At 32.8% G+C, this 25816-nt stretch overlaps 1 protein-coding gene across 2 annotated transcripts; it reads left to right on the top strand.

The window, feature by feature from the left end:
* Window positions 1–1561: 1561 nt before the first annotated feature.
* On the top strand, window positions 1562–25816 carry LOC106080242 (claspin-like). Of its 2 annotated transcripts, none has more exons than XM_056022383.1 (27): window positions 1562–1741; window positions 3463–3580; window positions 4397–4467; window positions 4885–5113; window positions 6380–6531; window positions 8981–9086; window positions 9910–10027; window positions 10244–11176; window positions 11603–11709; window positions 12224–12477; window positions 13589–13778; window positions 14314–14475; window positions 14624–14679; window positions 15199–15347; window positions 15581–15666; window positions 16934–16987; window positions 18363–18552; window positions 18663–18837; window positions 19005–19180; window positions 20838–20878; window positions 21010–21142; window positions 21688–21809; window positions 22470–22591; window positions 22798–22864; window positions 23387–23460; window positions 24394–24546; window positions 25572–25816. In XM_056022383.1, the coding sequence occupies exons 1-27, from the start codon at window positions 1706–1708 to the stop codon at window positions 25710–25712; spliced, it is 4215 nt and encodes a 1404-aa protein (XP_055878358.1). In that variant the 5' UTR covers window positions 1562–1705; the 3' UTR covers window positions 25713–25816. The 2 variants fall into 2 exon arrangements, with proteins under 2 accessions (XP_055878358.1, XP_055878357.1); XM_056022382.1 differs by having other exon boundaries at window positions 1563–1741; window positions 14311–14475.

Below are 25816 nucleotides of genomic sequence, written 5' to 3'. Positions count from 1 at the left end.
ATTCCATATGCTAAGACAAATGCGTTTAAGGGATCCTTCTTTCCTAATGTCATCCGCAAGAAAAACCAAAGACTGCGCAGAGTTTTTAATTCTATGTCTAATAATTAATTAACACGCACGACTAGATTAACACATGGGATACGGGTAGGATGTAAATATGATGTAATTATCTTTTGTTTTGAACGTCTGTCATTTATAAGATAAGAGTTAAATATTAAGAATAAGATCCGATTTTCCTCTTCCAAAACAGTTACCTCACGTGACCTTGTGCTGTGATTTAAAAAAAATTAACATTGTTTGCATCTAATGAAGGCCTGGGGAACTAGTTTGTGTGTTTCTTTTGTTCATTAGTGGTCGCATTGAAAACGTTATAACTAAATAAGAGCTTTTTAATATGAGAAATTATCATCCACACTAACACTTAAAGATTTGACTTAATCAAGTCTATTTTCATACGACGGATCCATCATCTAGAGTAGAATGAAAACAAAAAGCTGACTGGTCACGTGATATGTAAAGTCAAGTAGCCTAAAGTTTCCCTTTTAGACCTTGCGATCTATAGGGAAGATGTCTTTAAAGTTTGTGTTTCTTTAGCCAACGTTTAACGAGCAAGGTGGCCAGCACAATGAACAACCACCTTTACTTTCCCCAACTAAAGTCCGGTACCCATTAGAGTTGGGTGGACTCAGGGGCACCCTAAATATCACGAAATAAAAAAAAAACAACCCGGTCTTCACCGAGATTCGAAACCAGGACCCCAGGTTCGGAAGCCAAAACGCGTAACAAATCAGCCCCACCCCCTAAGTGATTTTTCGTCACAATGATCCCGTCCTGCAGGAGGTAAGGGTTAGGGACATAATAGTTTTAATTTATGAAGGGAACACACGAAACTTGTAATTAAAAAAATACAAGGAGGCTCGCACTCATTATAAAAACTATATATATATATATATATATATCATGGGCGTAGCCGGGGGGGGGGTGATTGGCTCTAGGCGTGAACGCTAAGGTGTTTGATTTATCCCTTGAAGTGCTCACTATATGAGGTATGCCTGTCTAGGTCGTCTATCCATAGCTGTCTTTTGCCAGGATTTGTTTTAAATGTTTCGGATTTGAAGATAACATCAGAACTCGATCAGCTGATCTAGAATCAAGATCTATATTTTTTAAAATGATTTATGCAAATTTATATTTTATTCCAACTAAACAAGACTTAACAAGAAAAACATCATACTATAGTTTAAAATTATTTAGAATCTAGACAAGACTAATTTCTACCTATGGTGTCAAAAATGCGAAACCTCATAGTTCCGTTTCAGTACAAGTTGGTTAAAAAATAAGACCAAATTAAAGTGTTAACTTTCCTCTAAATCTAGATACTGTTTTTTTTTTTTTTAATCGATTTTTTCTTTCTTTCCTAGACTTAGATCTAGTCTACTTATTGGCATTTTTAAATATTTATTTTAAAAAGTTTTTAATTCAACACAGTTATAAAATTGGACACATTTTTTTTATTACATCTGTATTTCATATTTGGCAACTTTGTAAATGTGAGCTGAATTAGCGGGAAGTAGGAAATGACGATCTTGCGCCAATGTCAACAATAACATTGCTGATCAGAAGATCTTGGATTTAATAACTTCTAATTCTAAGACTAATCTAGAATCTATATTATTAAATAAGCTATGATTGTCATTGTGTAGTAATGTCAGTCGACTCTGGTTATCATCATGTATCCACGGTACTTAGATCTAGATATCTAGACCATAATTTATGGCATAAATAATAATTAGATTAGATCTATTTGTCTATTATTATTATAAATCATGGCCATGGCCCATGCCATGGTCATGAAGTCATGATAAAAGATATCTTAATCTAAATTGTCTAAATGGACTAGAGTCTGACTAGACTAAGTAGTAATTAGTAGTAAACTTAGACTAGTAGTACTAACTAGATCTAGATTAACTAGATGAGTAGACTGAGTAGAGTCAGTAGAGATGATAGAAATTGATAGATCAATATTGAATAGTCAATAGTTGTGAATAGTAGACTCAATTAGTGACTTTTATTAGTCAATACTGACAATACTAATAGTGTCAATAGTCACATACAGTGAATAGTCAATAGATGATACATGATTAGATCTAGTCAATCTAGATTAGATTTACTACTATTATTCGATTACTTAGACTTATATTTATAATAAGTCTTATTAGAACAAAAGTTATTAACTTTACTAGACCTAGACTAACCTAGACTTTTTCTAGTGTCACCTAGATCTAGAATTCTAGATTAGGTACTTTGACAAAAATTCTAAATAAATATAATAACAACAGAGAAACTATCTAGTTATAGTTATTTATGTATTTTTTTTTTTGTAGAGCTTGCTGAGAGGTTGACAATGATACCAAGTTTATCTTTCTAGATCTAGGAGCAAAGTTATATTATGCCGTTTTATGTGTAGAAAAATCAAAATGGACTATAGAAAATGTCAAAAAAAACTAATCGAAAAAATGAATTTTTTTCTTTATCTCATCATAACTTCACAAATAGAATTTGAATAGATAGAAGCTTGAAATTTGGAACACATCTATCTACCCCATTATTATTATATGGTTTTTAATTTTATTATTTTACCTCACATGCCCTTGCTGCAGCTAACATTGATTCACAGCTAATTCAATTGTTTGAAAATTGACTTCGATCCTTTTTCTAGAATGCCGTTTGGTAGAAACTTCCCCAGCTCTATAATATTTATAAATATAATGTAATATAACACCTTGCTAGCATTCTCTCCACTAGGTTGATCAAAGATAAGCTGTAAACAATGCATAAATCATTTATACTTCATATTATCAAAGAGAATTACTAATGTCTGCCGCCACATGTCGCTTCATCATGGAGTGACTTCATTTAACATCATCAGGATGGGCCCAAACTTGCCTTAATTACTTAATTAGAAGTGAATTCTAGATCTAGAAGTAGAAGTCTATATTTTAAGATTAATTTAGATTAAGATTTATTTATCATTGAGTATTAGATCTATATTATATATAGTAATATAATATTATAGATCTAGTAACTTCTAGAAATCTAGATGTAGATCTAAATCTATTCTAATATAGATCTAACTTCTATTATTTCAATTCTATCAACATGATTTAGAATTTAGAGTACTACTAGTACTAAAACTCTAAGAGTAGATCATAGATGATAGATTAGATTATATATATAAATTATATATTAATATTATATAAATATAATTTATAGACAGATATAATTAATCTAGATTCTAGAGGTGTTAGAGTCTAGAACTGTATATATATTATATATTTATATATTATAACTTAAATGTCTTAACTTAATTAGATCTAGAATCTATATTTTCTTATATATTATATCTCTATATACAAAATTTGAATTAATTTTCTTTTTAAACTCTCAAACTTTAAATTTAAGGCTTCACATGAAGATAGTGATGAAAGTAAGCCAGTAAAATCTGATATTGTTATAGAAGAGCAGACAGTTAAGTCAGACTCAGGAATGGAAGAAGAATCATTCAATCACTCATCAGCAGGTAATGCTTGGGATCAAAATAAAACAAAGGATATCAAATTGTTCATGTTTGTGAACAAAAAAAGTCAAAAAGGGCGATTCAGATTTGAAAAATCTTTGCTTAATCTAAATGTGCTCTGAACATTTTAATAGTAGAGAAATAATTTTGTTAAATTGTAATCTTTATGCAGCCTACTTATTAATGTTTGGTGTTAAATGATTATATGTTCCAACTATACCTCATCTCCTATGCTTTTTTTTCTTTTCCAAATAATGAGGGCATTTGCATGTTCTTCTGATTGGGAAATTTCATTTTTGTTAACTAGACTACTGGTCACTGTTTCGATATAATTAAAAAGAAATAATGACAATATGTTCAGTCCTTTATTGGCTTTATGTCTTCTTTGTTTGGAGTCTATTGCTCAGTTCTCTCTCAGGCCAAAGTTTCGACATTTGGCACAAACCTTTCTCTTTCTTTAAAATTTTATTATCACAGTTATTAAGTTTCAACATAGCAACTTACTGTAGAGATCTAACTATAATCAACTGTAGTTGAATCATCATGTATGATTTGAAGGCTTTATCTGTCTGACAGTAAGGAAAAAGGGCATTTTTTTTATTTACAATTAGCATTTCTAAATATCTAGACTATTTAAATCAAGAATAAATTCATATCATTACTTTAAACAGATATAAGACAATGGTTGATACTCAAGCTACCTCTATTTTCAATGATGTAAAAAAATTTTTTTTCACTTTGACTTTTCAAAATTGTAAAAAAAAAAATTTTTAAGAAGACATCGCCAGTCATAACCTTTTTGATTTATTTCTAATCCAGGTTTATCTGAATCTTCTGATAATGAAATGGATGATCTCAGTGTCAAGAAACGTTCCCGGGGCAATAGAAGAGTATGTTTTTATAATACCAAAATACCAGTTTTTTCAACCTTCATAATTAAACAATTTGTAAATTAAAAATGAGTAACACAAAAATAACTTATTGTTTGTAATAGATGCTCATCTGGAGAAAACTGAAGAGCTTTAACTCTAATTTCTGTTTATGTTGTACTTTGTAGACCATTTTAGACAAATACATTGAGGAATAGTATTTATTGTAAGATTGTGGTGGATGGAATGTTCAATAGTAGAATTATATTTATAAGACATATCCATCAATAAATATCTGAAATTTGTTAGAAAATAATACACAAGCTAATTACTGGCCACAGGAAATGGTGATTTGTACTTCACTTGTTCTAGAGATTTTAATTTTAAAATAACCTACTCTTTTCTTTCTTTTTTTTTTTTTTTATCATTATTTAATAGATGATATTTGATGATGATGATGATGATGATGAAAAACAGCCAATGGAAGAAGACAAAGAATCCCAGGACCAAGACAAAAGTCAAGAGGATTCTGACAGAGAAAGTGATGCAGAAAAGTCTGATCATAACCAGGAAGTCAGTGAGACATATTCTGAGAAACCTCTAAAAATGGATTTGAAAACTAACAGTGACCTTTTCGATGCAGAGCTGAGTGACGAGGATAAACCAGGTTTTGTATGATCCAATATCATTAGTGACATTTTTATCTGTGGTTACCTATTGTTAGATAATAAACTATTGGAATACAGATATATTTAGATTGTGTGCAATCACCTACATTAAAATGACGTTAAGAAACAGGGATTAGTGACTTACATTTTTTAAAAAGTAGTGTCTACTATAAGCTCTTGTAGAATTAACACATGATATAGTTTAATTGATGCTTCACTATGTTCTGAGATAAATACTTGCTGCTGAATTCAACTGACTTATTACATTTAAAAAAAAAAAACTTTTTTCAGATCTTGTGATCTGTTTCTGTGGCACAGGGTTAATGAGGGTGTCATGTGATCAGAACAATGACCAACTACCTTTACTTTTCCACAACTAATGTAGGGTACCCCATAGAGCTGGGTGGACTGAGAGGCGCCCTAAAGATACCGAAATTAAAAATTTCAATATTTGAAAGACGACAACCCCCAACAGAAGCCAAGCGCTTTACCACTTGTCCACTGTGCTTTGACTTAGATCTTTCGTTGCTTTTCGACGCATTGGGTGGCACGCTGTCTCCACAAAGATCTGGCAATGTCTGAAGCTTCTTCCTACCTGGTGTCCACTGTTCTTAGGTCCTCCATGAATGTGTGGTGCCAAGTTATATGAGAACGTCCCTGTTTGCGCTTTCCTCATATTGGCCTCCATGTCATTGCAGCTCTTGATATGCGTAGCTCATTTTGTCAGAGAATATGTTCTGAAACCTCACGTGACACTCTGTCACAACCTCACTAAGTGGTTGACTCCCAGTTTGGCATAGGATTTCCTTGTTTGAGACCTGATCTCTACAACTGACTCCTGAATCCGTCTTAGCCATTTTTGTTGAGCCACATTTAGTCTCAATTATGGCAGATGACTTCCATGTCACATTTGCATATGTTGCTGTTGGGGTGACGATTGTTACAAACTTCCGCTTATTGTTTTCTTGATATGCAGATTTGTAAAAGTAAGACGAAATAAAAGATAAACACTAAGAATACAATATAAGCATGTTCTTTTGCTGCCTTATTATCAGAACATTTTCTTTTCTTGCTGGCTTACATAATATGTAATTGGATTCTACTCTGTGGTTGTCCTTCTTCTCAAAGGATTGGAATTACTTTACATAGTTAAAAAAAACTACAAAATAAAATACTTTTTAGATTATTGGAACATGTTAAATAAATTAAACTATGTTTTGGCCTTGCTTATTTTTGTTTTTCATTCTGGGCTGTTTATTTTTTAGCCTCTACTAATGGAAATGATGATTCGGGTGACAATGTGGAAAACAATGATACTGATGAAGATGACAATGAAAATGATAATGACAGCAATGATGAAGGTTTTGATGAAAGCCAGTTGAACCCAGAACTCCTTGCCAAGCTGAAAAAACTGAAGGTAGTTGAATATTCAATTAAATTTAATTAGCTCCTTGAAAACAACATCTATATTTACAGAGATGCCTACATGCCAAAAAGGAAATGTGTATTCCCAGACCTGGAAATATGTATTTTGAGGGGCAAATGTGTATTTTCCTAAATATAAAGAAATATCTTGATTCAAGCACGTAACATACACGAAATGCAATTAGACTTAAACCAGATCAAATGGTTTGCTTATCTGGATCAGTGACATCTAATTCTATAAAAGTAATTTTGTTTTTATGTAATTTCTTTACAAGGTATCCAGACACTGAAAACATTCTATCACATTTTGAAAGAATTCAATTTTCTTCTTTCAGACCATTCTTTACAGAGTTAGCAATGAACGCTTTGGCTTCCTCTACAATCACTAATAATAAAGATTTAAAGATTTTTTTTCAGGCAGATAATCATAATTAATCATTGAACTTGCTTCTAATATAAAAGGTGGGCTATTGAGTCTGCTGAATAGCTGTTATAAGATAAAGCTATTTATTCTGGTTTCTGGTGCTTTTAAGTTGTTTTATAAAACAAACACTCACACACAGATGTGCTGTGGGAGGGCGCAAGGAATCAAGAATTTAATATTTTTTGTCAGCTTTTTCTTTTGTAAACACACTCAGCCCTGAATGCCCCTGATTTCATTCTTTGAATTGAGGCCTTCATTAGTAATGGAACCTAGCTAGTCGGTAGTGACTATAACAGTAGCTTTCGATCTAACACAGAAGATACATTCTTCAAGTCAGGGAACATCAGTTTGGTTCCCTTTATCTTGCTAAGAGAGAGATTAAGCTCAACTGATATTTCTCCTATTAAATCCTCTGCCCTTCTCACTTTTATCTCAAAAGAACTCTCCCGAATTTGGTGGCTTACAAAAAATTGAATATCATGATCTAGAATAGATCTAGATCTGTAGGCAGCTTCATTAACAGTTGATTGGTTTTTAATGTGCATAGGTATTTTAACAATCCCGTGGCATTGTAGGGTCTATCATGAAATACTAGTCTAAATCTAGACCTATACAAAATTAGAACAACCAATTTTGCCCCTTTTTTATTTTAGATTCCATAAATGATAAGGAGATCAACAAATCTTTTATAAGATAGCAGAAATTGTTGCTTTTGAGTCGATATAGATCTGGTTACAGATATCCATAACCTTGAGCTTCTAGACCTAGTCAGTAGTCTAAATCTATGATTAGATGTAATTTCATCTAGATCAGTTCTAAGTCTAGTACACACCTGGTCACATCTAGATCTAAAACCTAGACTAGAATTATATTAGATCTATATTCTATATCTAATCTAGATATATTTACATTTAGATCATAATTCTAAATCTAGATTTGCGTAAATTCTATTATAGGTGCTGATATCGTAAAATATCTATAGTTCTAGATCCAATCTAGATGAATTAGAACTAATCAATCAATTAATTCCCAATTAGTTTGAAGACTTCATGTAGACTGACACAGTGAAAGGAACTCCTCTTTATCTAGGGTCTTAGCAAAAGTTAAATCTTGTCAGCGCGTGAGAAAAAAAACGATACTATCTCATGGTAGATTAATAAGAATAGTCCATTTTCAGGAATTGACGCATTGATCTATCTACGATTAGCAAAAACTAGATCTACTTTTTTTTTATGGAATGGTGTTTTTTTTTAATTTGTTTTTTTTTTTTGCTTTATTGGGGGAAATGTATATTTTTAGATGATAAACCGTACTCGCAAAATGCGTACTTCTAGGCAACTCTGAGTTTAGGTTTGCCTAACTATTTTATTTTTAAGTTTCATTATACCAATTAAATACTGTCTTGTAGTATAAAAGTAAAGTTCCCCTTTCAGACTTTGCGATCTATAAGGCAGATGATGTAAAGGTCATTTTATTCTGTGGCTCATGGTTAATGAGGGTGTGATGTGGCCAGCACAACAGCCAACCAAAATCCCAAAATTAAAAATAAAAAAATTCGAACCTGGGACGTCAGTTCTGAAACTAAGTGCTTTACTGCTCAGCCACTGTGCCTCCCTTGTTATAGTATAAATGATAAATCTTCATCTCCATCTTACCTATTCCAATAAGACAACTCTTAATATATAGTTGAGTTATTCTAAGTTGAGGTTTTATTATTTTTAATAGCTACAATTTATCTATACATTATGACATTCACTCTAGCCTGAGACACACTCTGGCCTAACAGGAAACAAAATGAATCTTAGAGAGCATTTATGCAATTTTCTAGACAATAACCTACTTTAAAGTTAAAAAAAAACAACACATTCATATTGCATTTTTAGAATTTCTAATTTTAGCTTAAAATGTGAACTATTCTCAGACCACTAGGGTTTGAGTACTGAGGTTAAAAATGTCTATTTTTATTTTGCTTGGAACAAAAAGTGAAATGATAAATCTTTATTTACTCCTTCACTAGGGAGCTGGAAAGAAAGGGAAGGAACGAACCAAGTATGAAAGAAAATCAAAACCTTCAGCTGAGAAAATGCTAGAAATTTACAGTGATTCTCAGAAATTGCTTCGAAGTAAGTTCTATTCAAAGTCTTTATTCATTAAATTTCTATAATAAGGTAAATAACTCTAGAAAATCCATTATGTAAAAAAAAAGTAATACCTGTTATAAATATAACATTTTCACTTCATGAGTAAAGATGAATGTATTTTCATTATAACTACTAGTATAACTCATGAAGAGTACTTTAGATACACAGAGGCTATTACAAAATCTATATAAATATAAGACACTTTAAAACATTAGAGTGTGCTACATTAACCCATTAGCGTAGGATGCAATGTGGATGGCTTTAGGGTGCATTGGTACACTAGCAGCAGCAGTTTTTAAACTTACCTATACTAAGAGCCCATGTCTTGTTGAGGGTGATGATTCTTTCTAGTGAAAACCGGATGTGAATCTTCTTAATCTTTTTCTCAGAATTTTTTTAAACGTGCATGCCTGTACCTCCAGTGTATTGGCCCCTATCTGAAAAATCGAGTATTTTTAAATCTTTTTTATATTCTAAAGGTATATAAGTATATTTTATTTTTTTAAACAGGGCATAACATTCTATTTTTTTTAACAGGACATAACATTCTATTTTTTTAAAGTTGTTTATTTATTTATTACTACTACATTGTAAATTGAAATTTTTTATTTTTTTTTTACAATTTTTTTTATTCAAATTTACTTATTTTTTCTTATGGTATGTATAGGATATTTGAAACAGGAAATAGGAACTAGTGGGTCAAACGCATTGAACAGCAGTAGGAGGTCTTGACAATAACTTTCAGAATAACATATCATATATGCTTTTTTATTTTGGTTCTATTGTATTTGACAATTAATTCCAGCTTCAAGAATTAACTTGCCCTATTACGAACCCGAAACAAAATCACTGAACGATTTTCTGGCCAGAGCTTCAAAAAAGCGACAAGAGTATGCTGGCCTAAAGAGAGCTAAAGACATTGTGTGAGTATGAGTAGCCGCTTTCTATCAGCATTGGTAGATCTCAACCATTTATAAATCACTATTTAGAAAATTTGTAAAAAAAAAATTTATTATAAGAGAATAAATTTTTTAAAATTTACATTGTTATCCATTGACATTTCAAATAGGAAATTCATTTAATTTTAGACTTATTTCTATAAGCTTCTTTACATTTTGGCACTATTTTGTTTCTGTCAGGAAAGCCCAGATAATCCAAGAAAAGCTATCTGTGCCTGTTTTACCTAGCCCACCCCATAAACATAACTCTAGAAGTAGGGGTTCCAATGAGCAGAGAGAGTCAGGGATCACTGAAGCTACATCTCCTTCCAAAGTCAGCCTTAGCCAGAATGGAGTTGCTGATGATTCAGGTCTATCATCAAGTGATCCCCTTAGATCACAGCAGCAGAGCATTTCATTTCCAGATTCCCTTGGCAATGATGAGTTACCAGACATTTTGCCAAGAGAGATACATGCTCAATCTGATCATCTGACAAATATTCTCAACCAGGATTCACAAATATCTAGTGAGCACTGCCGACTAACTATTGATGTAAATGAGGCTAAATCTGAGTCCCATACCCTGTCACATGAGGGTTTAAATAGTTCTCAACTGACTCCTATTTTAGATTCTTGTTCTCAGGATGACACAGCTCCATGTGAAAATGAGAATGAAGAAGTTCCTTCTTTGCAAAAAGACCCGTCAAGGGATTTATTCATTTCTTCAGAGTCTTTAACAAGTGACAACCCCAAAGAAACTGTTCTGAAATATACTGGTTGCTCTAAAGATAATTTTAACAGCAATGATGAACATCTTGTTCTGTCTAATCCTAGCGTTGAACCTAGGACCTCAGCAGACTTATCACCTAAACTATCCAAGATAAACGACTCTGAATTGTCTTCATCTGAAGCTGGGCATAAACGAAAGAAAAGTTTATTGGAAAAACTTCAGGGTATTGAGCTGCCAAACCTTCCTCTCCCACACCTGAGTGGATCTCCCTCTGAGATCATTTGTCTCGTGGAGCCCTCAAAAGATACAACGCCAAAGAATCCAGGTCTTGTGAAGCTAATGAACAAATTTGCTGAGCATTCTAAGCGCAGAACACCAAGAGGAGCTCACAATGTCAATTTGAGGTAAATTACTTTTTTCCTTTTGGAGGTAAATTATATTTTTTTTTCTTTGTTAAGTTTGTTATTGTACACATAATGCAAATTAGGAGATAGAATGAATCTTTGAGAAATGGTTAAACATCAAGTCTTCTGAGTTAAAATTTTTAATTATCATATTTTTAAAATTCTGTCCTGGGAGGCAGATCTAGATGGTCAAAAGTTGTGTTGCTGTTAGGCCAAATTACCAAGTCAGAAGTTGTTGCATTGTGGCGACTTGCTTTGTTTCATTATATTTCATTTTCACATTTCTCTTATTAAAATGCTTCCTTTATATACAAGTAACATGTTGTACAAGTAGACATAGATATGACCATTAAGTGGATTATCTTTCTTATCATGTTGTTTTGTTAATTACCAATTAAAGTGTGTTTTTTTTCCTTCAAATGTCAGTATAATTGCTAAGGAAGGAGAAGAAGGTGCCAGGAAAGAACTTAAATTACATTCTTTGACATATAATGTGCAAGAAGAGGAGGAAATCCTACCTGAAGATACTCCAGGTTAGAAAAATTTGTTGTTTTAAGTAAAAAGGGATTTTTGGAACCTGGGACCTAAAAGCAACCAAGCATTTTAATTTTTTGCTGATTTGTTTCTTTGTGATCTCTTCCTGTTTTTATGTTAATGATTTGTACCTTTAAAAAAAAATCTTTTTTAAATCTTAGACAATCCATAGGGCCTTTGGATTATTTTAAAATTTATTTTACCCTCCCACTGATAATAGAAGATTTGAAGCCAACACAGTCAGTGGCAAAACATCTCAAGTGGTATTTGCTTTAAAATGAAATTATTTCTTGGGGCAGGTCATGTAGAAGTGGTTATGATTATTATTATATCTTATGCATATTGTCTTCTTGGATATCTTTTACAAAATAGGGTTCTAATTTTTTTTTAAATTATTGGGAAACAACTATATTAGATTAGTCATAAAAGTGTTAACATTTGCTTTATCACTACTTGCAGATGTTATTTCCCTGAATAAGTAAATGAAGTTAATTATCATATTCTTCTTAAAAGGCTCAAAATTGTTGAAACTAAAGCAGCAATTAGATGTTGGTATGAAGCTGAAAAGAGAGGTGGCCAGACAGCGCAGACTACAGATGTATGCTCTGGAGAATGAAGAAGGTTTTGAGGGTAGAAAAGAAGAGGAGGAAGAAGAATTGGAAGAGGAGATGACAGAGAGTGAAAGTTCAAGTGATGATGAAGGCGAGGAAGACGTAGAGAAACTCATTGGAGAGGACTTTGGAGATGAATCTGAAGATGAAAAAGATGTGAGTTGTTCTAGTTAATCACCTCTTTTCATTTTTTTTTTTCATTTAATGCATTTTCTCTTTTTGCAAGGGGATTTTTATCCAGGTCATTGATTGTCACTTTCATAGAGACATCAAATAGATTCCATTAACCTCTCATCTGGTCCAGACTTTGCGAAGTCTTTTTGAAAAAAGAATCCTAATACAAATGAGTCCCCTGACCCCTCCCACCCTCTTAGTCCCTCCTTTTATTAGGCATCTCGTGTACACATGGACATGGTTGAGCAACACAGTCAATCTTTTGGTGGGTCACTGAAGTAAAAGACTTTGTGGGTCAAAATGGAAAAAACTTTGCTGTTGAACTTTTGAAGACCCTTTCAAATAGAAGTTAGGTTTTTTTCTTTTTTTTTTTACCATTTGTCTCATGTAACTCTAATTATGGCATTCTAATTTATTACTATTATAAAACTATAATAAAATACAGACATAAAATATATGAAAAAAAGTGTTTAATGACTTTCAATGTTACATCCTTGAAGTTCAAAACTTGTTGATATTGGTAAAGGTGAATTCTTATATCTGTTGTAGCGTTAGTTTTTTTCTTTACTTTGAATTTGTTGCAAAATAATAAAATCCTGCTTCACACAAACTAAAGTAAAAAATGTAGATTTTTTTTTCTCAAATTAGAGTTGGACTTTTGATCAGTTTAAAGGTCACAGTCATGTTATGAAGGAATCTTGTTCATCACCTATAACGGCTAATGAAATTATTTTTTTTTTTTTAAATTTTCTGCCTTTACTTAAGAATTAATTCATGTGTAGCCGACTAGCTAATTACTCCAATTGTTTGTGAAATACCTATTCAGGACTATACTTCCTTAATTAATGTTAGGTCATAGAGTTGTCTTACAAATTCCGAAATTCAAAATCCCAGTCTTGATAGGAATTTGAACTTTTAACCCCTTCGGTATAGAAGCCAACTGTTATGCCACTGTCATCACACCTCATATCTAATGACTTGATCTTGAAAAATATTCTACATGGCTGCAAATACTTAAAGGGCCTAATTAGTAAAAGTTATATTTTAAACATATTGTGTATTTTTAATGTTTTTTTTTTTCCTCTTCCTTTAGTATAATCCATTGTTAGATAATGAAGCAGCAGAAGACTCAGATGATGAAAGCGGGGATGATGTCCAGAGTGAAAAAGACGAAAACGTCAATGAAGATTCCAATGATATTCGTCTTCATTTTGATACCTCTGATGAAGATGAAGCAAACGAAGACAATGCTAAGAATGACAACAACTGCAGTGATAGTGAAGGTAGATTTCAGTCATTTTTAGATTTGATCAGGTACTTACCTAGTAATTTGTCAATTTGAAAAAATGTTTTTAAAAAATTGTGAGTTGATAACTTAGAAAGTAACAATGATGTCAGTTAATTCAATGATAATAAAAGACTTTTCTGTATAAAATATGTAACAGAGTATCCTTGCATGTGGAAAATGTCCAAAATATTTGGTCTCATCATTCGTTGTTGTTTTTTTTCAATCACAATTTTCTCAGCATCTCTACATGTTGTCATGTACATGGAGTTGGGAATTCTATATCCTTATTTTCTTTGTCATACCAATAGACTTATTTGAATACTTGACTTGCATTATGGATTTCTGAAAGATGTGAAATTCTAATAGATATACTTATTAATAAATAAAGTCATTTAATTCATTAATGAAAGATTTGTCCTCATAAGAGGCAAAGCAAGCAGTTATTTAAAAAAAATAGTTCTTACAAATGTACCACTACCATTTAAAGATTTTATTAATAATTATAAGAATACTTGATATGTTCAAAGAAGAAATTCTGACATCAAGAAAGAAGCGTCCAGTTAAAGCAGTAGTGGACAGTGATGCAGATGATGATGATCAGAATAATGATGAGGGTAAAGACCAGGCTGATGTCCCCACACAAATACTTGAGTCTGACACTAAAAAAGATTCTTTTGGTGACTCTGGGAGAGGTGAGGTTGTTAACACAGAAAATAAAATGCCAACCATTGTTGGCTGACTTAATATATTTTTTTTTTCGTTTTACGATTAGATTTTAGAAGTAATTAAAATTTGAAAAGGAATGAATTCTTTGATTATGTTGTTGTTTTTTTTCATTAGATCCATTAATAGGACTTTGGTCATATGAGGCAACTCCTCAGGATACAGACAGCCAGGTATTTTGAGATTGGTAAATTCAAATAGCAACTTAATAATGATTTAAAAAATCAGTTTGTTCTTGATAGTCAGAGATCATAGTGCATATAATGTACAACATTGACATGGCTTTACAGCGTATTAGAAGCACTGATACTCCAATATATAAAAAGGGATCAAAGTATCTAGAGTCAGAATTTTTATGAACTAAAATAAAATTGGTACCATATTTGCAGCTCAAATTTCAGCTGGATTATTAATTTTGCTCTAAATCTCAGCATAGCAAATTTAGTTACCAATGCCACATAAAGATTGATGAATGCTTAGTTTTCTGAAAAATTGCAGTTATTTTTTTATGAAAATTATAAATTCCAATTGAAACATTTTAGAATAATAAAAAAAAAAAATTAATTTGCCTGAACTCAAATTTTATAATTAGGGAAAGGCAAAATGTTAAACAGAAAAATTTGAGATCTCCAGAACTTTATGTGTGATGAAAATGAAATTAATTGTTATTTACGTCAATTTTTTTTAAATAGGAAAAGGCAAAGTTTCGAAGAGAAAACTCAAGATCTCCAGAACTCTATACATGTGATCAAGCTGAAAGTCAGTTCAGCTCAGCACAACACCTAGAAAATAGTGATTCATCGCAGTTTGTTACTAACTCTCCGATGTTAGATAAAGATGGGTACTGAGTTTTTCCTTTCTCTCTAGCATATTGAGTGAATAGCTTTTTTGTGAGATGTCACTTTAGTTTGTTACATTAGACTTATTAAATATATTTAAGTTACTTTATGATAATATTATATGTTTTTATTTTGTGTTATGTAACATTAAATTTAATGGCAAACTTTTAATTACTTTTTGCGATGATTTATGTTTTTTTACTTCATAAATTTAATGTGGTAATATCTTCCTCAGATTTATAAAGCTGAGTCGAAGGCCCGCTGGCTTTAAACTTGTCTCTCAAGATTCTCATAATAAAATCTCATCTCTAGTAAATTCAGGTAAAACATTGAACAATGACATGAAAACAGTTACAGCATTCACATCTTTATTCATCCTTGTTAGTAAAGTAATGTTCCCCTTTCAGACCTTGTGATCTATAGGGCAGATGATGTAAAGGTCATCTGTTTCTGTGGTCTACGGTTAATGAGTGTCATGTGGCCAGCACAATGACCAACCACCTTCACTTTTCTCCAATGTCATTATTAGAGCTGGGTGGACTCAGGTGCCCAAAGATTCTGAAATTTAAAAATCCCAGGATTCGAACCCTGGACCCCCGGTTGGGAAGCCAAAGGCTTTACCGCTCAGCCACTGCAGCTCCTATGCTTGTTAGGGTTGCAAAAAAATTAGTGTGAGGAACCGTGTGAACTAGTAGTATTACATTATGTTAAGTTAATCTTAAAAACTAATATGCAAGTGAAGTTGAGTTGACTAGTTCCTTTGGCCAATGATGTAGAATGGTTATATATGATCAAAGTCTTAGGATGATTACTTGTAGGAAAGGAATGGAAATATTTGGCGAAAGGTTTCAGATGCTGACCTTTACTTTCTTCAGCTAGAGCTGAGTCCAGGTTCTAAGTCACTGAAAAAGCAGACTGGCCAAAACTGGAAGAATAAACAAAGTGAACATTACTCTCTAACTGTAAGAAATGAAGAAAATGTTAGCAGAATAAACAAGAATTTGACTAACTCTCACCACAGTTTCAAGAAAAGCTTAGACCTATTACAAGCTGTCCCAACACTACCAGCATATCATTTTTTGCCTTAGAATCAGACCAAACAGAATTAGATAATATATGATCCGGAAGTTAAAAATTGGAACTAGCAACTTATCATTGTGGAGCATCCCCAGAGAATGTGGCAAAGTGGCATACTCTATCGAGAGGCTTTCACAGGACACTGGCCCCAAAACCCTCCTATTGAAGAAAAACTATTTGGAAACCACTGCATGGTTCATATCATAGGATTACTGAATATTGCAAATAAGAATGAAGTCGTGTTATTATTATTTCATTCTAACAGTTTATAATTCAAAATCATCTCTCTAATGACTCAAGCATTTCTTCATTATACACAATTTTAAGATTGTTTTGTGTTTGTATTGTTTCATTTACCAGAAAAAAGTTTTCTTCTTAGCTATTTCCTTTCCATGGTTTTGAAGCTTTCCTCCTCTAATTTGTTTACATTACGTGAAGCACTGACATATATGAAGGATTTTATATCATATATATTAGATCATAGTTACAGCTCAGAAATTTTTTTTTTCAGGAGCAGAAGAGTTAACACCTGGAAATATTTTCAAAGACTTTAACAGCCAACTAGGTAATGCTATTTATTATATAGTTTGGAAAGGAGTTTCTATTGAACATTTAGACATTAGCTTTTTCCCATCTCCTGGGTTCATGATATAGAATTTTATTTGATGAATGTAAGAAATCTTTTCTGAAAGAAAGTCAAGAGAATTATTTGAAAAGTCTCTTTTTTTATCATATGGGAGAATATAAAATCAATATGGTTACAGACAAGTGAAGTATAGTTGTGCAGATATTATACCAAAACTATCTCTGACAAAATGAAGAAAAAAAAAATTACTCATCCTAATGTATTTTAATAGAAATAAAAGCAACATTTTAGGTTTTATATATATATATATATATAAACATTTTGATAAATCATTATTCTTCAGTATGGTTAAAAGAGGGTTAAAATAGTTGTTTTTTAATTCCATTAATTGAATTATTTTGAATGAAAGTTCCTTTTGAAAGTTCTGTGATGAGAAAATATGATTATAATATAATTAAAACCTAATTAATAAAAGATCATTTGAAGACGAGTTTTCAGAGAAGGTTTTTAGTCTAAAAATGAAAAAAAAAAAATTTCAATTTTTTCTCTCACATTTTCAAAGCCAGCTTTATAAAAACCTTTTAGTACATTTGTATTAATTTACTTCACATTTTTATAATACTTGATTTTTGTTCCCCTGATGTCTAAGATAATCCTAATTTTGTAACTTGTTGGTTCTCATTGTTAACCTAATTGTGACAGTTCCTACTTTACATGTCCAGTGACTGTTCAAACAAAAGAGACGCTCATCTGAGGGACTGGACAGTTTTGTAAATTGCACAATGGCTTTCTTAGCGTATCAATTTAATATCAGTAAACAATAACACTAAAATATTTATCAACGTTCAACTAATGAATATACTAATACTGCATTATTGCTGTCTTAGACTGATACTGGAAAGTTTATAAGATTTAGTCTTTTAAATAAAAAAAATGCTTTTGTATAGCGCATTTCCCATGCTAAAGCTCATTGTGCTATGTTTCATTCCTTTTCGTGGAAGGAGGGGGGGTATCTGGGAGAAGGTTTTCCGTGCTGCCTTCATTCATTCAGCAAAAGCTCTAGTCAGGATTGAATCTTGAACCCCATTAATATGTAGCCAAGTCTGTTGATGTCACTCAGCCTCACAGCTCTCTAACTTTAAATTCTAATTATTTTTTTCATTTTTTTGGGGGGGGAAAGTTATTTTTTTACAATTAATGATGTGCATGGGTTCTGATTAAACATAAGTTTAACCACTGTTCTCTTTTATAGTTTTGTGGAAGTTAAAATTAAATGGGTTTTGTCAGGCTAAGTTACAGTTAATTTACTAGTACTCATACCATCGTATAAATAGTTTTTTGGGTTTATTTATAGCTTCCAGTCAAGCATTTACACCAGGTAACATCTTTCAAGACTTCAAAACACAACCAGCTAGCAGTGGACTTAAAGAAGATGACTTGAGTCAAGATAAGCAGAGCCTGGACTATGAAACACAAGCAACTAACAGTGGACAAGATGACTTGAGTCACGACAAGAACAGTTTGGACTCGTTTAAACATTTTGGGTATTAAAAGTTTCTTATTCAAGGACTTAAAAACTTAATTTTTTCTTCATATTCTTTTTAATAGGGATGACATAACACAAATACTTATACAAAATTTATCATTTTTTTAGAAAAGAAACAATAAGGAAGGAAGACTTGAAATCTATGAAAGATGTGAAATATCCCAGCAAGCACTCAATATACACATCTTTAAGTGATGACGATGACAATGATATTTATGATCCGTTTTCTGTTCTAACTAAAAAAGAAGATGGAAGCAAGTCAAAGAAAGAAAAAATAATTAAGGTGTTTTTTTTTAATGTTTCTTTGTTACTGTCTTTGTAATAAGAAATGCTTCTTGTTTGTTTTTTAAAACCTGAACTTTTTCTTTTGGTTTTCTTTAAATAAATTCTATTGTTACTGTTGAGAGTTCATGTTTTTACTAATGTTTAGAGTTCATGTTTATATCTCAGCCTGTGCTGACTGACAGTGAGGATGAAAACAATGACTCTGATGCTAGTAAAGACGATTTCTTGGCCAGTGAGGATGAGCAAGAAAATGACAGAGAAGCTGACACTGACATAGAAGAAGAATCCAATCATTCTGTTCAAAACTTAAAGTTTTCTGGCTTTAAAGATAAAAGAAAAGGGTAGGTTGGTTTGGATCACAAATTATAGAATTAAGTAGACTAATTCTTTATGATCTTTCTTATTTATACATAAATCTACAAAAACAAAAATTTTCTTTGGAATTGTCACAAAGCTCCTTAAAATCTGAAAATGTAATTAATACACTTAAATTATTTATCTGTGGTGTGGTGTCCAAGAGGTAAAGCAACTGGCATTTTGAACTCTGTTGGGTACCTGACGTTAGTTCATAGTTGGTTGTGTTGGGTACCTGAAGTTAGTTCATAGTTGGTTGTGTTGGGTACCTGACGCTAGTTCATAGTTGGTTGTTGGGTACCTGACGCTAATTCATAGTTGGTTGTGTTGGGTACCTGATGTTAGTTCATAGTTAGTTGTGTTGGGTACCTGACGCTAATTCATAGTTGGTTGTGTTGGGTACCTGACGCTAGTTCATAGTTGGTTGTGTTGGGTACATGACGCTAGTTCATGGTTGGTTGTGGTGGGTACCTGATGTTAGTTCATAGTTGGTTGTGGTGGGTACCTGACACTAGTTCATAGTTGGTTGTGTTGGGTACCTGACACTAGTTCATAGTTGGTTGTGTTGGGTACCTGACACTAGTTCATGGTTGGTTGTGGTGGGTACCTGACGCTAGTTCATGGTTGTGTTGGGTACCTGACGCTAGTTCATAGTTGATTGTGTTGGGTACCTGACGCTAGTTCATAGTTGATTGTGTTGGGCACCTGACACTAGTTCATAGTTGGTTGTGTTGGGTACCTGACGCTAGTTCATAGTTGATTGTGTTGGGCACCTGACGCTAGTTCATAGTTGGTTGTGTTGGGTACCTGACGCTAGTTCATAGTTGGTTGTGTTGGGTACCTGACGCTAGTTCATAGTTGATTGTGTTGGGTACCTGATGCTAGTTCATAGTTGGTTGTGTTGTGTACCTGACGCTAGTTCATAGTTGGTTCAGTTGGGTACCTGACGCTAGTTCATAGTTGGTTGTGGTGGGTACCTGACGCTAGTTCATGGTTGTGTTGGGTACCTGACGCTAGTTCATAGTTGATTGTGTTGGGTACCTGACGCTAGTTCATAGTTGATTGTGTTGGGCACCTGACACTAGTTCATAGTTGGTTGTGTTGGGTACCTGACGCTAGTTCATAGTTGATTGTGTTGGGCACCTGACGCTAGTTCATAGTTGGTTGTGTTGGGTACCTGACGCTAGTTCATAGTTGGTTGTGTTGGGTACCTGACGCTAGTTCATAGTTGATTGTGTTGGGTACCTGATGCTAGTTCATAGTTGGTTGTGTTGTGTACCTGACGCTAGTTCATAGTTGGTTCAGTTGGGTACCTGACGCTAGTTCATAGTTGGTTGTGTTGGGTACCTGACACTAGTTCATAGTTGGTTGTGTTGTGTACCTGACGCTAGTTCATAGTTGGTTCAGTTGGGTACCTGACGCTAGTTCATAGTTGGTTGTGTTGGGTACCTGACGCTAGTTCATAGTTGGTTGTGTTGGGTACCTGACGCTAGTTCATAGTTGGTTGTGTTGGGTGCCTGACACCCAGTTGGCCATAAGAACAAACTAGCTTTATATCATCTGCTTCATAGATTGCAAAGTCTGAAAGGGGCACAACCAAAATAATTATTCTGCATATTCTATTAATATTTTTTTTCTTTACAGAATCAGAAAAGAATTTGTAGAAGATGAAGCTGAGCTGTCAGGTAAAACTTGAAAGATATCATTTTTAAAAATCATACTATAGATTATAATTTTTTATGTGAGAATGTTTTGGAGATGTTTTGTTTTTTGCTTCAATGCTAGTAACTTTGTTTCTCTTTTGTGTATTTTCTAGGTAGCGAATTTGAAAGTGATGAGGACCTTGACCTTCCTGAAGCTGAGGACATTTTGGAAGAGGAAGAAGGAGATAAAGAGATGGCTGGAGTGTCAGAGGAGCAGCTGAGAGAAGAAGTTGGGAGAGTGCACATGTAAGAGAAAGCTTGATTTATTATTAAACCCTTCTTGTTTCAAGACTGGGGGGCTGAGTGGTAAGGCACTTGGTTTCTGAACCAAGGAGTCTCTGGTTCAAATCCAGGAGAAGACTGGAATTATGAATTCTGAGATTTTCTGGTCACCCTTGAATCTATTCTGAATCCTGACATTCGGGAAAAGTAAAGGGGTTGGTCATTGTGCTGGCCCCATGATATCTTTAATAGTAGGCCATAGAAATGCATGGTTTGAAAGAGGTACACTTTACTTTTCCTTTTTTAGGCTAGCTGAAAATGTACATCACACATAGCTGCTCTGATGGAGATCCTAACCACATTACATTCTTTGACCAAATTAAGCATTAGATCCATTTCCCAAATCTTCATGGAAATACAAAGTTCCTTGTAAATGGTGATTTAAAAAATGTTTCCCCAGGGTTCAGATTGTTAAGTTTAAAATTGACTTATAATTTAAAAGTTTAAAAAATCGAATTTTAAAAAAAACTAAAAAAGTTTCTCTTAGCTTTTTCATTGCTTCTTTTCAGGAAACGATTACAAGATGACGATGATAAAGAAATGATGTACCTGAAAGAAAGATACTTACAAGATGGTGATCTTTATTCAGATGGAGCCGGGAGAATGAGAAATTTTAGATGGAAAAACTCTGGTATGTTTCCATGGTATTTGCAAATCTTTTGACACTATTGGTATTTAGAATATGTCATTGGTATATTCAATAAAAATATAAATTGATAAAGCTCACACTTACAAAGTCATAGAAAGTTAATTACATATAATAAAGCTGAAATGTTAAGATGATTAATTGCTTCCCAGTGGTCTTCTGTTACTGAGATATATCCTAATGTTAGCTAATGCTACTTTTGAGATTTAAAAGAATGTTAAATGTTAAGGTTATCTGTCGTCATCAAGAAGTACATAAAAGTCTAATTCATAAAGCGCTGGTTGTGAGTGTGAATGTTGTTTGTATTTGCATCTATATTGCTATTGTTACAGTAATTACGCTGAGGTGGTCAATTTTAGTCAAATGAATTTCCATTGGATTGGACCAATAAAAATTATCTTATCTTAATTGATAACTATAATGTCATTCCATTTTTTAAACTATTTTTTATTGACATAGTTGGGTTAACAAAATGGGCCCATTGATATCAGATAATTCATTTAAAATGTTTGTGACTTGATAGGAAAATAAAACCTCAACTTGTCTGTACTTTGTAGGAAAATAAAACAAAACTAACAGCTGATACATTCATGCCATGAAAATGAACCTATTACGCTAACTTGTTTTTTTCTTGTATGTTGACAGAGACAGATTCTCAACAAGACATGTTTCTCAACTTATCTGATGATGAGCATGTGGACGAGGACAATGACGAGCAGCAGTGGAGAAAAGACAGATATGAACGAGAGAAGTTTTTAGAAGAAGCTGTAAGTAGTCTTAGCAGTTTGAAGTTTAGAAAACATTTCAAGTTTTCTGAGACCACACAACTGAATGATTAACATACAAAAAAATGTGTTTGGAAAAATAACAACTAAATGACTTAAATATTTCAGCATAAAATCTCTTGACTGTTTTTCAAAAGAAGGCACATTATTGTTTTTTTTTTGTAAACCTGTTTTTTTTTTTTTTTTAGGCACCTGAACCAAATGAAGAAGATAGTCAATTGTTGAAGCTTGGGCATGTTTTCTTAAAAAAGAAAGGTAAATAAACGTCACATTATTTATAGTGCACAGGCTTTTCCATATAGAAAGATATATTCCTATGAATTTCTGAGTATCAGCCTTTAAAAAAGAACCAGTATTTATTGCACAGTGCAACCAGGAATGTCATTTAGAGGCCAGGACATTTGGACTGTAATCCATTGTAATGGAAAATTGTATGAAATAGGAAATTGAAATAGAGATTTGTTGGGGTATTACAGCAGAAGATAGGAGATGCCCTACTATTACATCTAAATTAAAACTAACTGCTTATTTGGTGCAGATAATAAAAGTCTTTTTTTGTCAAGCTGATCAGTTTCATCCATTAGATAACTTATTTGTCCTAACCAGTACTTTTTTTCAAAATTAAATTAATCAAAATTGTATTTTCAGTGTTCACTTGTTTAGTGCCTTTTGTTCTTAATTTCAATTCTGATATATGATATTACCAAAAAACTAGATTGTAAAAAAACTGATAATTGAAAAAGGCTTATCCCCAGACATTGTCTTTCAAACTTTCAGAATCCAGTATTACAAAAGAAAATTTGCCAGCGCCTAAACAAAAAATGATGCCACCTGAGCCACCCAAACCAAAGGTAGACATTTATTCTGTCTCTAGCCAAGTTGTATTCTTTACTACAAGAAAATTAATTAATACAATACAGGACAATATATAGTAATATCTTATACTTATTTTTTAAGCCCAGCCAGGGCGTGACTAAGTTATCTGGACTGCCATTTAAAGCCCATTTATTGAATGTCCGGTGGTCAGCACTCTATAGCATTTACATTTTGCTATTCTGAAGTGCATCTGTTCCAAATGAGAGACAAAATCTAGTGTACTTGTGTTGGTCAGTGATGACATAAACCTTGTGAGCTCTTAGTCCACACGCTGCTTATATTAGAATTCTATGGAATAAGACATCTCCTTATAACAAGAACTAACAAGGAAAAAGTCATCTGACAAAGCACTAAAATTCATCAGTTTTATTATCATCTTTTGGTACTAAGAACTTTTTCTATTAAGAATATATTTTCCTAATCAATACATCTACCATAGTCTACTTGTATTGTACAATTAGATTATAAAACATTTGATTCAACATATATCAAGATTGTCATATCGGGTTACACATCTATATACTATATAAGAAAAAGTTGTTTTATTTTTGGGAACAGAAAAATTAACTAAAGTGAATGTCACCATGATGAAACCAGCAGTCAACTGTCAAAATAATTTTCCAAAGAAAAAATCTCTGTAAATAAACCCAGATATAATGAAATACCCAATATCTGTGCCAAAGAAATGGCATGTGTGACCACTTGGCTACCTATCAAAGTGGCTTAAGTTTTATGCCCTGACTTGAGCTTAAGTAGAAAGGCAGTATGGAAATAGATACCCCCCCCCCCCACACACACACACACATTCACAAAAGAGATTGGACTAAAACTGACTATACAAAAGTGAATAAAAATTTTAAAAATGTTATTGTATAACGGATACATTAATCTGTCTCTTCTTGTTCCAGCTTTCTAAAAAGGGTTCATTTCTATCAAGAAAAGACGATACACTCATTAAGATTGCCCAGGTCACAAAGACAATAGGCACGACAGCCAGAAATACAAAGAACTTCATTTTTCAGTCCCTGGACCAACAGGAGTCCCAAGATGCTGGTGTACATGTAAGTTTTCATGCAGTCATAGCATTGTCATCCTTGCCACGTAGAATATTGCATTCTCAGTACTCTCAAGGGAAGTGTTGATTTACTTTGACTTAAATCTGTCATGATTGTAGTTATTATTTATGTTTCTTATCAGGAGTATTTATGTATATATTTATATCAACAATAAAAAATGCAATTTCATATGCACAGTTAATTTAGAAGTTATAAACTTTAAAGAGACTTTGTTTTTTCTTGAACAAGATTTTTGTAGTCTTTTCTCAAGGGCAATAGTTAAAGCTATAGTTAAAGTTATATCATATTTTAAGTGATTATTTTGTTTATTATCTGTTGGATAAGGTGAGGCCTTCATTCAAACTCTCCAATTCTCATTCCACTCAAAGTAATAAGTAGTAAACTTTCCCTCGATCTATGGGACAGATAATGTATGGGTAATCCATTTCTATGGCCCATGATTAACGAGGGTGTTATGTGGCCAGCACAAATACCAACCTCCTTGACTTTTCCCCAACTATTGTCAGGTACCATTAGAGCTGGGTGCACTCGGAGGCACCCTAAAGATCCCAAAATTAAGAATTCCATTCTTCACCAGGATTTGAACCCCTCAGAAGCTAAACGCTTTACTACTCAGCCACCGCACCTCCAAAAAGTAGTAAGTGACCTTTAAATGAATGAACCTTGCCCTCAGCTTACTGTGGATATCACCACATTCACCAGCTCTATAAAAGTTTTCTTTCAAAAAGCAAGTGCAATGATGATAATAAGGAATTTCCATTAAAGTTGGAGGAATTATTCTCTAATTCACATAAATGAAGACTTAGTTATAAGTGATGGATATGAAGCCTGTGTATTTGTATTTTTACCAAATCACCAGCCTAGATCACATGAGTTAACTTCCTTCTCTGTAGATCTTTAAATACAGCTCTTATAAGTTAAAAATTTCTGTGATAAAATAAAAAACAATTCATTAAATGTATATCATTCCTTTATTTATTTTTTAATGTTCATTGATTGTCATCTTATAGAAAGATGTGGCGCCATCGAAACGAAAAGCTCACACCCCTAGCCAATCAGAGCAGCCAGCCAAGAAAGTGAAAGTAGCAGATTTGCAGAGTAGCCCCCTACATCCCAAACGTCGAGATAGCATATTTAAATTGTTAGATTGATTGCTGTGAAAATGATTTTTGGTGATGTGTGTGTGTATTTATTATCAGTTGGGCATGTAACTTTTCACATGAGATATAAATAAACTTTAATTTTACTGTTTTAA

This window comes from Biomphalaria glabrata, chromosome 3 (genome assembly GCF_947242115.1).
Source record: "Biomphalaria glabrata chromosome 3, xgBioGlab47.1, whole genome shotgun sequence".
Classification (NCBI taxonomy): Eukaryota; Metazoa; Mollusca; class Gastropoda; family Planorbidae; genus Biomphalaria; species Biomphalaria glabrata.
The sequence above is the reverse complement of the archived record's forward strand: the minus strand, read 5'-3'. Positions and strand labels throughout refer to the sequence as shown.

Excerpts from the sequence above, each read along its gene's own strand:
- LOC106080242 (XM_056022382.1), top strand. The coding sequence starts at position 1,706 with ATGTCAGTCGACTCTGGTTATCATCATGTATCCACG. Across the intron at positions 5,114-6,379 it reads GAGTGACGAGGATAAACCAG|CCTCTACTAATGGAAATGAT; the intron begins GTTTTGTATGAT and ends TTTATTTTTTAG. Across the intron at positions 18,838-19,004 it reads AGAAAGAAAAAATAATTAAG|CCTGTGCTGACTGACAGTGA; the intron begins GTGTTTTTTTTT and ends TTTATATCTCAG.